The 17,394-nt window shown below is 26.4% G+C and overlaps 1 protein-coding gene across 1 annotated transcript; it reads right to left on the bottom strand.

Moving 5' to 3' along the window:
- Positions 1 to 3,498: 3,498 nt before the first annotated feature.
- Positions 3,499 to 15,448, bottom strand: LOC120080254 (GDSL esterase/lipase At1g29670-like). The gene is made up of 5 exons (XM_039034870.1): positions 15,202 to 15,448; positions 9,680 to 9,804; positions 6,321 to 6,569; positions 4,856 to 5,102; positions 3,499 to 3,913 (listed from the first exon to the last, which is right to left on the bottom strand). The coding sequence occupies exons 1-5, from the start codon at positions 15,446 to 15,448 to the stop codon at positions 3,687 to 3,689; spliced, it is 1,095 nt and encodes a 364-aa protein (XP_038890798.1). The 3' UTR covers positions 3,499 to 3,686.
- Between the last annotated feature and the right edge of the window lie 1,946 nt (positions 15,449 to 17,394).

Genomic DNA, 17,394 nt, shown 5'->3' with positions numbered 1-17,394 from the left:
TAAATGTGCTTAGTAACACCAATATCAATCTATCAACACCTTTGATGTCTGTAGCCATAGTTACCTCAGAAATGACGGCAACCAGATTGTCATTTTTTACAATGTTGGCCTGATTGTTGGAACTTTGTCCTTTCTTGTGTTTGCAGATTACAACGGTATAACCACTCTTATCACTAACCCAAAAATTTTCTTGAATGCACTTGCTAGCATCATTCCTTGACCCTTGATTCACATTTTTCTTCTTAAAATTCTGCTTCTTGAGTTTATGCTTTGTAGGTTCCGTAATATGAGCTTTGGATTTAACTTCTAATAGAGTTTTATCTCCCTTTCTGTTATCCTGTTCTATATGGAATTTCACCACAAGGTTCTCCATGGGTAACTTCTTTCACTTGTACTCGAGATATGTTTGAAGTCTTTCTAGGATGCAGGTAACTTCTCAATCACAGTAGCAACTTGATGTGGCTTACTGATGTTCAATCCTTCACTTTACAAATCACCAATGATAAGTTGTTATTCTTCCATCTGATTATTTACCAACTTGGTATCAATCATCTTGTAATCTAAGAATTTTTTTCACATCTTTCAGCTTGTACTTCTTGCCTAATGCTTTCCACAATAGTGTTTATATAGGTATTGCAATAAACATTATACAAAGTGTTCTTAAGACCACTAAATATGTAATTATAACACAAAAAGTTCAAATGCATCTATGCTTGCTTCACTACTTCTATTTCAAGAGTTACAACTTCTGGTGAGTAGCTGGGCAATCTTTCTTGAAAATGTGAGCAAGATTCAGTGCGATGAGATAGAAGATCATCTTTTGTTGCCATATTTTGAAGTTATATCCCTTGAACTTCTTTGATTTTTCAGCATGGGTTTGACAATTGGTGATCTCATCATGACAAAAGTAGAAATATTGGTGGAGGAGTTTACAGCCATCAGTTTGAGAATGTTAATTGTCTTCATAATGTTGGGAAAAATGGTACATAAAAACTAAATACACTAGCAAATTGGTTACACCTCAACTATAATATTCAAACTCAAATGTAAACTATAGGATGTAACAAGGATTAGATATGGAGATAACCAAAGAATTGAAAGAACCTCAAAACCTTTGGAGATTCAAATCAAAGTCGAGGCATGCTTTTGATAAGCACTGTCCTAAAGACAATTATTCATTCTTCAAGGATTGCAAGCAGATTACAAAAATCGTATCAATAGGATTCAACGATTAGTTCCTGTAGAATTGTAACCTCGAACTCCTCAAATCTGGCAGAACTCTTTGGTGCTTGCTCTCAACTCAAGACAAGATCAAAAGAAAGAAATAAAGAAATGAGAGAACATTTCATTTTTTAAGGGAGATACAACAAATGAAGAACTAAGTTGTTATTTATAAGCTAGCAACTTTTAGTAACTCTTCAAAATACAAAATAAAATCAAACAAATACAAGAATTGAAACATTTGTTAAATTTAACTCAATTGAGTTGTTATTTGACCAAAAAAAACTCATTCAAATTGAAGAAACTACACATTTAATTTTCATACATACAATTTGTACATGAAACATCATCTTAATATTTGATGTTTCAATCCAATTTGAAAGTCTCTAACTTTAAACTTAATCTACATGATTAAACTCATTTGTTTAAGTTTCAATATTCACAAAAGTTTCACTTTCTTAGGTCCTAGTGCAAACAATAAGTCAGAGTCTCTTAAAAAGCCACTATAAATATCCAACATCAATGAGATATATGTTTTGAATTTTGTTTCGATATTTATTATTCACATTTTTCTTATTCAACATATCAATCATGCATATAAAAATTTAACAAAAATTAATACAAGTAGATATTTATCATAATTATTTGTGTTATATAATATCTCAAATAGAAATACCCTATTTATGAATTTGTTAACTCTAAAATCATTTTTACAACTAAACATAATAATTTAAATCACTTTTAAGTATGAAAATCAATTTAGTGTTTGAAACCAAATATAAATATTATTGGATAAAAATCAATTATATAAAATCAATTGCAACTAAATCTCTTTTTCCGAAATCACTATTTCAATCATTCTTCATTCTTCACGAACATGCACTTAATAAACTTGGACATGCAATAGATTTAGTATAGATTCACTAAATTACAATTAAATATCGTACAAATTTAGAGGGTCTAGAATACCATTTTTTGTATTATTAATTTTTTATATGTTATCTTCCCTCATCCAAAATAATAACCAACAATAATGGGTTTTAACACTTGCAAGGGGAGTTGGGTCTTCATAAGACTAAAGTTAAACCATTATTATGAAAATACTCTATGTTGATTTTTTATGAACTCTTTACATGTGAACATTGTTGTATAGTATTGAACTTTCGATAACTTTCTACTTAATCGTCTAATCTTGTTGAATAATTTAAACTATTTAAAAAAATCAATCGTCTTATTTTTTTTTATTTTTTATTTTTTTGTTATTCAGAGTGTTCAGGTCCGTTTGCATATCGGATTTCAAGATAGGTGACCACTATAAACTGAACTCATGACCTTTTAGTCCTTTAAACCATGTCTTCTATTTACCACTGAATCAATCCATAATAATAAATAGCCTTGCTTAAAATCCAAAAATAGTAAAAGGAGATCCATCAATAAAAAATATATCATTTTAAAAATAATGGTTGACCCTAAATGGAAAGTAGAATCCATAGTGTAGTATTGAAAAAAAATTCTTGAAAAACCATGATATCATGATAGTAGAGGTGAGATTGATGTATGATTTAACTATAATCATGAATCAGCTGTGAAAAGTTAAACTTATAATAATAAGTTTAAATTATATTAGAGATTGAGTACAATATATTGTATATCCATACTCTATGAACTTTTTTTTTTCTTTCTTTGTACATGGTTATTGAGAATATATTTTCATATTTGTAGCAAAGTAACTTTAATTTAAAATGAAGGGCTTATTGAACCCTTCTCTCTACCATAGTAACAAGTCAAGACTAAAATATTCTCTCCCACTAGTCATTTTAAAAATAGTAATTAATCATTCTCTCACAATCCATCTTTGTAGAGGAACAAATTTAAAGATGACATTTACAAACTTGAGCATAACTCAACGATGATAATTGACATGTATTCAATCCCTTAAGATTCAGATTCAAATTCTCTATACCTTTATTTGTACCAAAAAATAATGATAATAACAACAACAAGAATCTAGAGACGACATTCGGTCTAAACAACCATCCCATAAATGGTCTTTTCTTATCTTTGCAAGACTCATACGTAGATATAAAATTCTAATAAAAATATAAGAGAAATTATTTCAAATGATAAAACTGTTGAAAATATTTACAAGATATAACAAAATTTTCAAATTATCAATGATAGATGCTTCTATCAGTGTCTATCAGTGTCTATCATTGATAGTTCTAAAATTTTGCCATATTTTGATTTATTTTTCTATATTTAAAAACAACCCAAAATATTATATATATTAATCCCATCTTTTATTAGGCACCAACCATATAATCTATAATAACCATAAAGATCCATATTAGATGTTTGACTTAATATCACACCATAATTGATATTAAGAGACATAAAATGATTGTAGATATGAAATTACTCTAAACACCTTGTGAGTTCCCACTGAAAAAGAGCAAAATAAAGAGTTATTGAAGATTGAGGTGAACAAGTTGGTTAATATCATAAGGGTAAGTGTCATTGGGAAATTGGGCATTAAAGGATCTATTTGCCAATGCCTCAAATGCAACTTCAGTTGGATGAACTCCATCCCAAAATGTGTACCCATTCCTATTGCCACATACTCTTCCAAAAGGAACACATTGCAACTTATCAGGTTGAACTTCACAACAAGGACCATCTGAAACTAATTGAACTGTAATGGAAGGTTTATTTGTATTGTTAGTATAAGTAAAAATTTTATTTATCACTAAGTTAAAGAAATGTTGTTGTGCATACAATACTAGTAACTTAACTTAAGGCTCGTTTGATAACTATTTTTCGTTGTTTGAAAAATAGAAAGCTTTTTTTTGCCACGGTTTCTCGTTCGGATTTCTATCACTTTTTAAGAAATTAAAGTGTGTTTCCAAAATTGTGTAGAAATTTAAAAACAACAATATCAAGTTTCTTGTTTCTTTTTCCATTTTTTTGACTTATGAAATATATAATAAGTATCAACAATTAAATTATAGAGAACGATCAACAAGAAATGGAAAAAGTCAAAGACGTGAGAAATGAGAAATAATTAAAGAGTCCTTTGATAACGTTACTTCTTTTCTATTCCTTATTTTCACTTCTCATTTTTTAAGAAGGTGATATATTTGATAATCATTTCTAAAAGAATGATCAAATTTGAAATTTTTGAGAAATTATCAAAAAAAAAAAAAATTTATTTTCTCATGTTTTGTTCCTAGTTTTGGTTAATATGTATTATCTTAATTTTCAATTTTGGTTGGGTAGATACATGTATTATTTTAATTTGTAATATTTATATTTATATATTATTTGAATTATCAAGTATATTATTATTTCTAGCTCTTAAAAACAAAAAACGAGAATTAAGAAACAAAAACATTATCGAACGAGAATCAAAGTGAATGAAATATTATTACCAATGCATGTTTGAATGGAAAAGTTTAAGGGAAATTATTTCAAATGGTAAGATTGTTGAAAATATTTACAAAATAGAGTAACATTTTAGAACTATCAATGATAGACGTTGATAATCAGTTGATAGTTTTAAAATTTTGCTATTTTTGTAAATATTTTGATTTATTTTTTATATTTGAAAACAAACAAAATTTAAGATATTTATTACCTTGATTTGGAGGTTGAATAGTGGAAATTTGCGAAACGTCGATGAAGGTAAACTTGGCATCAATGTATTTAGCATTGAGGTCTTGAATAAGGGGCTTAAGTGCAATATTGAAAAGTTGAGTGGCATTATTGATATTTTCCACACATGGAGATCCTTGGGTGTCAAAGGTGGCCCTTGCATATGGAGTACACCCTATTATCCCCAGTCCAAAAACAGCAATCTTTCTACCTCCCTCACCATACAAAGTCTACAATATATATATATTCTCAAACAATAATATCAATTGAACTTCCATAACTTTTAAATATATGAGAAAAAAATAATTTTTAAATATAGAAAAATAAATCAATTTATTTATAAATATAACAAAAGGTCACTATCTATTAATGATAAACAGTAATAGATAGTGATAGATGATAGTAATCTATCAGAGTCTATCAATGCCTATTATAGACCGACAATGACATTTTACTGTATTTTAAATTTTTTTTAAGAATTTACCATTTAAAATAATTACCCTTAAAAAAATATAGCAATAATATGATATTGTACTTTGTAACATTAAAAAAATAACTTGTATGCTAAAAATTTCGTTATTTTTTCCTTTTACTTTTTTTTTCTAAGAAGATTATAGTGAAACTTTTAAAATTTAGAAAATGTTGTTAAGAATATAGATATTTCATTTCTCAGATTTTGGTTAATTAGGAGTGCTAAACGTTCATAGAGAGTTTAATTTATAAAAAGGAAAATTACTTCTATAAAGTAAGTAATAAGACTCTATTTGATAACTATTTATTTTTTGTATTTTTTGTTTTTAAAATTTATGCTTACATTTGCAACAAATCTAAAATTGTTTTCATTCTTTTTAAATAAACATGCGAAACTTTTAGTCAAGATTCCAAAAACAAAACACAAGTATTTGAAAACTTTTTTCTCTACTTTTTAAAACTTTGTTAGTTTCTTAAAGCACTTACAAAATGTTGATTGCTAAAAAATTTTAGGGAGTCTTTTTAAATATAAAAAATATTTAAAAATATTTAAATTTTATAGTAAAAAGTTCTAAAAGTACAAAGTACACTATTTTCTCTATTTATAAGAATTTCCTAAATTTTAATATGAATAGTGTTTATTTGCTTATTTTCAAAACCAAATGATTATTAAACAAGTTCTAAAGAAATGGTTAACCTGGAATGAGTTAACAATCACTTTAGGGCAATTTGTTATTTCTTGAGAACTTTTAGATGTAATGCATCCAAACAAACTTATGCTTAAAATCACTTTGAAGAAGTTGTAAACTTCTCGCGAGCGTTTTAACTAAAATCATTTTATCAAAAGTGGTTAAATAATATTTTAAAAAATATTTAAACGTAATAAATTATAAATTGATCAAAAAACTTAAGTAGATAGATTGTGAAAATTATCAATTGGTCTAAAATTTAAAGCTGATAGATTATGATAAATTTACCTTCAATTGTGAAGAAAGTTGTTGGGTCAAGACAATGGCGTAGTCTTGTGGGGTAAATAGGCGACTAGTTGGATAAGAAAATGGCATATAATAGTTATTAAGGTAATCGTTGCTACCTATTCCAACTAGGTATAAACAACGTTTAAGATAAGTTGTTGTTGCACTGTCATTGTTTCCCATTGAGCGACGAATTCGTGAAATTATAAGATTGTGGTTCCTCAATTGTTGGTCAAAGCTTATTACTTGCCCCTGCCAACAAGAAAGAAGATAAAGATAAGTGATTCGACATATTTAGGTATGATTCTAAAATGGTTAAAATTACTTTTTTTTAAAAAAAAATTTAGATTACTTTGAAAATACTTTTAATCAATCAAAATTTATTTTAAAGAGGATTAATAATTAAGTGTAGTACAACATTTTTATTGCAAATATAGCAAAATATACTCAATGAAACTCTTATTATCGATGTGGTCTATTAGTGATAGACTTGGAGAGTGTGGATCTAATTTTACAATATTTATAAATAATCTTGTATTATGTTATGTTTGCAAATAATTTGGTCTTGATTGTTATATTTGTAACTATCCTATAAAATTATAATGAGTGGCAATTTGAATATGCTATTTTGTAGGTGTGTCACCCATATTTGATATTTTGTAAATAAGACAAAAACTTCAAATATGGATTATTGTTATTTTTTATTCCATATTTTCCCTCAAGAAACAACTGATAGAGAGAAAGGGAAAGAAGGAAAGAGAAATGGAAAGAGAAACAAATAGAGAAAATGAAAAACAGATAGAGAAGTGACGGAGGATCGGTGACAGTTGACGGAAGTGAGCGGCTAAGGAGTGGTTGGCGGCAAATGGCTTGTATGGCAAAGAGAGACAAGAAAGATGGAGAGAGAGAGAAACAAATAGAGGGGAAACAAAAAAGCAGAGAGTAGTGGCGGAATATGTTTTGAATATATATAGTGAAAAAAAGTGAAAGTTTGATGAATCTTTGAAATATAAAAAATGGTTTTAATCGTGTAGATTAAATTCATTATTTACAAACTTTCAAATTGGATTGAAACTTCAAATTAAAATGATGTTTTATGTACAAATTTAACATGTATGAAAGTTAAATTTGTAGTGTTTTCAATTTAAAGGAGTTGCTTTTTATTTTTGTCAAAAAAAAAAAAAATCAATTGAGTTGAATTTGACAAATGTTTCAAATTTTATATTAATTTGATTTGATTTTGTATTTTGGAGAGTTACTCAGTTTCTAGCCTACAAAAAGCAACCTGATTCTTCATTTGTAGCATCTCATTCCAAGTTGAAGAGTTATATCCTTTCTTTCCTTCTTTCTTTCTTTCGTTCTTGAGTTGAGTTGAGAACAAATATCTAAGAATTGTGCTAGATTCGAGTAGTTCGAGATTGCAGTTCTATCGGAGTTAGACATTATATCCTATTGACATGATTATTGTAGTCTATTTGTAGCTCGTGTAAAACGAATAATTGTCTTTAGGACAACGCTCATCAGAAGCGTGTCTCGACTATATTTTGAGTCCCAAAGATTTTGAGGTTCTTTCAAGTTTTTGATTATTTCCATATCTAAGCATTGTTACATCATTTGGCTTGAGTTTGAGTTTGAATATCATACATTGAGTGTACTATATCTAGTTGAGTTGTAATCAATTTTTTAGTGTTTTTAGTTCATATATACTATTCCCCAACAAAAGACTGGCGACCGGATGTGTGGTGAGGCTAGACAATCGATGAACGAGTGATAGATGGAAAATGGTGTGGATGATAAAGAAAGATGTTGGAAGGCTATTGTGTGCAAAGAAGAAGAAGTTCTGGATTTTTTTAAAACTTAATTAAGTGTATCATTATCAAATATATTAACAGTATATTAGTCAAGCGTTTCATCAATATAAACAAGTGCATCACTATCAAGTATATTAGCAGTATAAACAAGTGCATCAATATCAAGTTTTATCAAGAATATATTAATCAAATATATCAACAATATAAAGAGTGCATCATTATCAAATTTATCAGTAGTATATTAGTCAAATGTATTATTATCGAATATTTTAATCAAGTGTATCAAGTTTATCAACAATATAAACAAGTGCATGATTGGCAAATTTATTAGCAGTATATTAGTCAAGTGCATCATTATCAAGTACATTAAATATATCAGGAAAGTATACCAAGTATATCAAATATATCAATCAAGTGCATCAAGTATATTATGCGTATATTAGTAGTGAGAGCATTTGCGACATTTTACATCTTTTATATGTGGGTTAGGTTTCTTTTTTGCTAGTTTCGCAAATAATAAATATGTGAGCTATGGGCCTAATTGGTGACATTTGTTTTACCATTTTTGCAAGTGCCTCTAAATTAATTAGGATCAAATTTATTAATAAATTTTAACTACTATGTTTTACACGTAATAAAAATTGATAATTAATTTTGATGAGATTTTTTTACTATAAAAACTAACTTGTAATAGATTTTGAAGTATAGAAATTGTTTACTGTGATTGTGACTAGGGGTGGATCGACTAAGGGCCAGAGGGCGCGTGCCCTTCAAACAGACGCTTTACATATATGTATATTATTTTTCATTAAATATAAATCGTCTGTAGAAGTCTATCAGCGATAGACTGATAGACTTGGTTATATTTGCCATTTTTTTGTCACTAAAATTGATATACATTGAAATTATCCTTTTCAAAATTAAATATTTGAAAAGTTAAACCAAACACACCCTTAATTAGGAATTTCTTTGTAAATTCATTTCATCTATGTATCAATTTTAAACGTTTATTTTTTCTTCATTGGATATAATTTGAAGAGGTCCACTCACGTGTATGAATTGATGCATAGATAATTTTCAAAGTTAATATTACAAAACGTTTGTGAGTGATTTTGAAATTATTAAAATTGTTCTTGTCATTTTCAAAACTACTCTGAGATATGTTATTTATTATTCAAAATCAAATTTGATGATGTAAAAATTGCATTTAAAAGAATAAAATTAAATACGTAATTAATTTTGAGTGGTTAAATATGTGTTCTAAGTAATTTTGAACATGATAAAAATGATTTTAACAATTTAAAAATTACTCCGAAATATGCACTTCCAAAAGTTAATATAATTAACCATTCAAAATTTTATTAATTTGATACCCGACTCCAAAATTTAGAGAATTCAAAATAAACTTCTTCAAAGTCGAAGGACCAAAATCAACGAAAGTTGAGAGTAGATTATCAAAACTAACGCTTTAAAAGTATAATAGAGACCAAAATAAATAAAATTCAAACTTGAAAGATGAAAATTAATTAAACATATTGGTAAGTCAAGTACCTGTGATTGTCCAGTTTCTTGGCGAATTCCTGCTGCTCCTGATGCATAATTTACTCCTTGGAGTATATTGAAACCTCTTGTATTCTTAAATGGTGGGATATAATTCGGAAACTTCAAATATTCAGCTGCAAAATCAAATAAATTATTTTACCTATCTTATGTGTATTTTAACATAAGCCACTCATTATTTTCAATACAAATGTGCATGTGCCTACACTAAAAAAATAAAATAAAATAACTTCTAAATTAAATTAAATTGAAATAAAATAAATTTGACACAAGTTTAATTGAAAAAAAATTAAAAAGGCGAGAATGAATGATATGAAACCATCAACCTATAAAATGGTGATCGATGCTTTTTCACACTTCTACTTGTGTATAATCATATAAAATATAAAGGAGTTGAATATGGCAATATATCGATATATACATGGTTGAGTTGGTTTACATTAGGAGGCTATTTGATCCAACCTGAAAAACTTGAGTTGAAGATCTAATCTAACCTAATTTAACTTTTATATTTACGGATCAAGTTCATTGCATCCTCTTTTTTTTTTTTTAATTCTAAATTTTTTTTTGTTTGATAGACATGGAGACGTGATGTCTTCGGGTACTACAATCACAATAATTGGAAAAAAAAAAAAAAGAAGCAAAAGAACCGTAGAAGGAGAAATAACGAAAGAAGTAGAAGGTGAAAGAGACAATGCTAAGGAAAGTTAATTTAATCTAACCCAACTTAATTCTTACTGGTTGGGATTTTCAACGTTTTGTATTTAATAAACGTAGAAAAAGAAATTTTAATATGATTAAGGATAAATAGGCATGTAGAAAGTTAGTGGATAAATCACTAATTACCACCGTGTAAATCTATGATTTGACAATGCCCACTCCTACATATGGACATTAAGAGGGAAAAATGTGGCTATTAGGCATAGTTAGGTTTAGCATAATTAACTTAGCTTAGTTATTAAAGTAATTTTTGCCAACTTTGATTTTAGGGAAAAGTTAGGTGTAACATAAGTAAACCAAATTAAGCTGATTTTAGTATTTGGTAAAATAATATTGGATTCTTGAGATTTTACTATAGTAAAAAAATATATTGGGAAAAGTGGTAAATGAATGTAAGACTTTCATTTTACCTTTATATTGTTGTACATGTTTCAAACAAATCTTTGATTCCAAATTTTCAATATATTCTTTCATTTTCTATCTTATTCATTTCAATAATACTTTCAACTTTTATATATTACATTGCTATCCTTACCTTTTTAAAAAGAGTTCAACACTGTTCTTATGGTTAGTATATGAATAGAAACAATTTATTTACATCCATAATGAGTCCCGTCTTCTATTTTCCCTCTCTTCTCAACTTCAATCTATAGTCTAATACTTTCCTATTGTTTCTCTCTTTTTTTCAATCATAACAAGAAGAAAGAAGAATAATAAAACAACTTTCAATCAAGGTATGACATATACTTCTACTATAGAAGGAGAAAAAGAGAGAGAAAAAAAAAAGAAGAGATAGTTTAAGAGGTTGAGAAATAGAAGACGATAATTAAGAATGTATTGAAAAAGAGATGACAAAAGAAATGAGAAATGAGAAAGCCTTACAACGAATAAAGACAAATAGTTTTTGTTCATATATTAGCGGTGAGAGCATTTTGTTAACTCGATAAAGCACACAAGTATAAAATAAATAGTCTCCATCCATATATTAATAATAAATATTTTTTTTGAAAGTTTAAGAATTATAATGTGAATCTTTAAAAGTTAAGAAGTATTATTAAAATCAAATTCCCCCAAGCCACCATAAAATTCAAATACAAAGTTCAAAAAGGTATTTTTATATAAAGCCTAACAAAATCCTTTGTGGATCGTTTGCATCGTAAATATTATTCATGAGTATGAATATTAAATGTATGGATTTTAAATGTCTGAAATAATTAATGTCCATGTTTGGATATACAAGATAATTAATGTCTGAAAATTAAATGAATACGTTTGATTTACTAATTTTGTATATAAAAATAAAAATTAAATAACTATTTAATCAAATGTAAGAGCTAGAACAAGTAATGTAAGCAATTAAAATATCTTTAAATGAATATTTTAAAATTAAACGATATTTTAAATTGTTTTATTAAATTAATAAAAATAATTAAATAAATATAAATTATTTAGAATATCAATAATTAATAATAAAATTTTATATTAAATAGTTAAGATAACATGAAATATCAATAGTAAATATATTAGTTGAAATTTATTAACTCTAAATAATATATTTATATTTAATAATTAATTAAAATTAATAGTAATAATTAGTTGATATTAATTTATTAATTAATCAGACTCTATCCATCTCCTAGTTATAAAAATGAAAAACCCATGTCAGATGGGTTTTTAAGTTTCTTGGATAATATTATCCCGTATTTTAAAAATGACATCTCGTGAAATAAATACAGATATTAAATGCCTATTTGAAATCCTATGTCAATATCAGTGAAACAAACACTCTTAATATTTTTTTGGTGGTTTAAATAAAAAGTTTTTTAGACAGACTAACCAAACCTAACCTAATTCAACCGTGCACTCTAAACATTGACATTAAAAATCCAACCAACCTAACTCTGCAATTCGAACAAAGGTTTCGACATTTTCAAGATCCCGATTGCAGATAACAAATCTCATGAAAATTTGATTCCTAGAGTTTCTGATTCGAACCAGCTCTCGAACAATCGTTTTTATAGTTGGATTTAATTTTAAGGATGTTTGAATCTTACACAACATTTTATTCGATTACAAAGACAACACATTTTCCATCTTAACGGCAACACTATACCCGAAACTTGTATGGCATTTAGGACAAAATTGAAAGCAAATAGCAAATATAAGCGAAACACTTTATTATGTATTAAAAATTATGTTAAATTACTTAGTCCTAAAATTTTAAGTTATTTAATCTATAAACATTTAAATAATATTATTAGACCATTAGTCTATTTCTTAAAAAAATGAGAAACAAAGATAGAAAACGTGAACGTTATCAAATGGGTCATAAACTTTCAATTTTATGTCTAACAGATCTATAAATTTTCAAAAGTATCTAATACGTCAGGTCATGAAACTTTTAGTTTTGTTTTTAATAGGTTTTTGAACTTAAAAAATGTCTAATATATTTTTAAACTTTCAATCTTCACTATGTCATTAAATTTTAAATAGTGTCTAATAGATACTTAAACTTTCAATTTTGAGTCTAAACAATATTTTTAAAATTTCAATTTAACATGTATAAAAGGTTTCAAATTTACTTTTAATTTTAGGCTTAGTTTGATAACTTTTCACTTTTTTTTAATTTTTTTTTCTATTTTTAGCCTTTTTATTCTTTAAAAACAAAAACAATATATGTTTCTTTTTTTATCATATGTAGGGTGATAGGTCGAATCTCTAACCTTGATGTTATTTTACATATTTGATGTCAGTTGAACTATACTATTTTGATGCAAAAAACAATATACGTTAACCGTTTGATATGATATGTTTCCAAAGAAAACCATGCTTTTTTATAACATGTTTTATTTCAATTTAAAACATTAGAGAGACAAAGAAATAATTTAAGGAGAGAAAATGTGTGGAGAAATAGAGAAGTAAAGATTAAAAAAAAAATAGGGAGAAAATTTTCATATAGAGTAATTTTAGAGATAAGAAAGATATGCTATGGTGAAAATATTTGTTTAAATTAGTAGTTTTTACTTTGCAGTTTGTGAAGGGGGAGAATCGAACCTCTAGTCTCAAGTCCATAATAGAAATTTTATATTAGTTGAGCTAGACATATTTGACCATAAAAATTAGTAGTCGGAGAAAAAAGGTAACGAAACCTAACAATGAAAGAGAGTCTAGAGAGATTTTTGGTAAGATATGAATTTAAGAGTAAGAGATAAGTTGAAGTAGTAAAGATAAGTGAAAGATAGAGAAAACTTGTAGTGAGAGATAAAACCTAGAGAGATTTAAAAAAAAAAAAGAAAAAAGAAAAACAAAATAGAGATACATTTATTATTGGAAAAAAAGAAGAAAAAAAGGTAGGAAGAAATTTTGGGAATAAATAAGTTAGAGGGAGAATATGGAGATTTTCTTAAAGGAAAAAAAGGAATATTTTGGAGAGATTTTTTTTTGGAAAAATATTTAATTTTTTAGAGAGGAAAATGAAATATTAAATATGAATTATGTTTACAGAGTATATGTCATATACGTGATAAATTCGGAGAACAATATATTTTAAAAATTAAAAAGGTTAAAAATACTTTTCCCACCATTTTAGTTCCGAAATTTTCAATTTTTAATTTTAGTTCTTCTATTTTCAATAAATCTTAGTTTTACACAATTTTCATGTAAAAAAATATAATATGTAAATATGATGTGTTATATATAACCATTTTTAGTCCTTATATTTTGAGTCTAATTTTTATTTGGTCTCTAAATTTCAAAATGTTACACTTGTAGTCCTTAAATTTTGATTTTGATTTCAATTTAATTAGCGCCTAGGTTTCAAATGTTACAATTTTAACATTGAGATTTGAGTTTTATTTCTGTTCAGTCCTAAGTTTCAAGATTTACTCAATTAATGTTCATTTGTTGCTAAGTATTCACTTTCAATCTTTGGCGTTAATGTCTTTTAATTAATTTAAAGTAAAATTTTAATATATAGATTTTAATTCTTTTAAATTATTTAATAGACATTAATATTAAAGATGAAAAGTGAGTTTTTAATGAAAAATCGATGTTAGAAATATAAATCTTAAAATTAAGACCAAATTGAAACAAAACTCAAATTTGGAGAATAAAGTTAGATCATTTTGAAATTGGTGAACTAAATTGAAACCAAACTCAAAACTAATGATGAAAATATTCGTCTACATGTCGATATATCCGTAAATTAAGGGGTTTAATATCGATTGGTATATGCGGTATTTTTTTTTATAAATATTCGTGAGACATAAAAGATGGTATCTATTTAGTTTAATATAAATAGAAAGACAAATAACAATAAACAAAACTTAACTATTAATCGAAATAAATTTAATAAATTTTTTTACTTTTATAGAACTGAAATCTCAATATCAGTACTGATATCGCTATTTTAATCCCTCCTCAATTTTTAAAGACTAACCGTGTGACATTTTGAAACGTATACACCAAATCGAAATTAGACTCAGAAATGAACCAACAATGTATATATATATAAATTTCTTTTTTTAAAGAATAGATATATATTTAAAAAATCAAATTTATACACAATATAAGGGAATGTGCATATATCATTAGTTTTAAGATAGAAAACTAAAAGTCAACATGAGTATAGCTCAACTAACATATCGATAAAAAAAAAAATAGAAACTAAAAGTTAAAATCATTAATCTAAAGTCATTATTATTTTTTAAAAAAAAATCACATGCATATTAAAATTAGAGGAAAAAAATGATATAAAATGATAGAATAAAATAGAATAGGGAAGAAGAAGAAACCAATGAAATCAGCTAGGTTTCGACCATTAGAAAATCTTCCGGTGGCACCTTTTGGAAAGTCGATACCATAAGGTTTATAATTTGCTTTTGCTGTAGTTATAAGAAGATTGTTGTTCCCATTATCTACCAAAGAGTCACCAAAAATAAAGTAACAAGGTATTTTTGGTTCTCCCAAAACCCATTTTTTACTTTCTAAACTTAATAATATAACATAAACCACAAACAAATACTTCCAATCTGACTTCATGTTTAACTCAAAATTATGTGTATATCAACCTCTATAGTTATACTATATATATAGGAGAGACTGAAGAAACTTTCGCTTTCTATTTTGTTCTTTTTTTCATTTATTTCTAAAATTTTTATTTAGAAAAATTGCATTGTATGATAAATACATTTTAAGAAACCAAAATAATGACTTCAACTTTTTTTAATTGCAGGTGTGGCAATCACATGACAATTACATAAAAATTAGATAACAATCAAATTTTCAATTTTTATTTTTTTAATTAAAACCAGTGATGTAATATGAATGTACTCCGCTGACTTCCAGAGGTCCATATATCCCTATATCCCTAACTTCTATACAAAAGTTGGAACTCGCTTCCCATTTCGTCCTCCCATTTTTTATTTTACTATTTATTATTCATATTTAGTTAATTCAGACAAGTGATGTAAGATGAATGAACCTCTTTGACTTTCACAAAGTCTATTTATTACCCTAACTTGAATGCAAAAATCAAGGGCAGTTATTTGATTTTTGTTTTTGGTTTTTATATTTGAAAATTTAGCCTATTTCATCTAATTTTTTATAATGATTTATATCTTTTTTAAATAAATAGTTGAATTTTTAGCCAAATTCCAAATAAAAACAACTTTTTGAAAGCTATATGTTTTAGTTCTTAAAATTTGACTTGATTTTTTAAACTTTTGATGAAAAGTAGATAATAAATGAAGAAATTTGGAGGTAGAAGTAGCGTCTATAGGCTTAATTTTTAAAAATAAAAATAGAAAACAAAATAGTTACCAAACAGAGCATAAGTAATTGAAATTGTTTTAGGAAAATTTGAATAAATAATAGTGAACCGCACATTATTTTTAAATGCAATATGACGTGACAAAACAATACATAGAAGTACCAAGGAATTGACTTTTTAAACTTTGAAATGTGTGTTTTAAAAGTGATTTTAATGGATTTAATCCCAATTTATTTTTTAAGAAACCCCATGGTCCACAATGGAATTAGGGATTATCTCAATTTCATTTTTATCACAAAATTAAACTTATAGAACAAAAATTATGCAATTCAATAAAAAAAAAAAAAAATTACAGCATGCTTAAAAGAGGAAAAAGAGAAAAAGTTATACCCTTGAAGCCAAAACCTCTTCATGAAATCCTCCTTTCCAAATCAATCACGATTGAACACGAACCAAGAGCCAACAATGAGGATACCACCAATTAGAGCCTTCTATATTCTCTTTTGGGTAGAGAATTCTCAAGAGGTGTGGGCTTTGAGTTTTAGGAAAGGGAGAATAGATTTTTAGAGAGAGGAAAATCTTCGAAGAATGTATTCTGGGAGAAACTCACACACCAAAAACCCTATAATTCTTCAGTCAAGAAGATGAAGATTACCACACGCTTAACTGACCACATTCCCACATATGATTAAGAGAGAAAAGAGGAGGAAGGAGTTACAACTCCCTCCCATATTAATTTCAAAAATTAATATAAAAAATTCAAAATAATTTAATAAAATAATTTAACAAATTATTTTTAATAAATGATTTAATATATATATTTATATGGTAACTACTTTATCATATAATATATATTAAACTATATGTTATATCAAATATAACACATAACCTATAATTTTAATACGATCTCAAATACAATATAACCTTTAGTTTTTTTTCTCTCTTATTAATGCATGACATTTAATATAAATCACATTTATACTGAATTTAAATATATGAATCTCATCCATATAATTAGTATTTGAATCGAATTCAAATATTTAATTCCTCTCGAGATAAACATTACATTATAATGTATTAAATACATTATATTAATTATATAACATATAATTAATTTAATTTATTTCAATCACATATAATTAATCCTTTCAATTATTTTGAACAATTCAAATTAATCCAAAATTAATTCTCAATAATCCTAGTTGAGCTACATAGG

This window comes from Benincasa hispida, chromosome 6, assembly GCF_009727055.1.
Source record: "Benincasa hispida cultivar B227 chromosome 6, ASM972705v1, whole genome shotgun sequence".
In the NCBI taxonomy this organism is placed as follows: Eukaryota; Viridiplantae; Streptophyta; class Magnoliopsida; order Cucurbitales; family Cucurbitaceae; genus Benincasa; species Benincasa hispida.
Note: the sequence above shows the minus strand (reverse complement) of the source record. Positions and strands in the feature narration are given on the sequence as shown.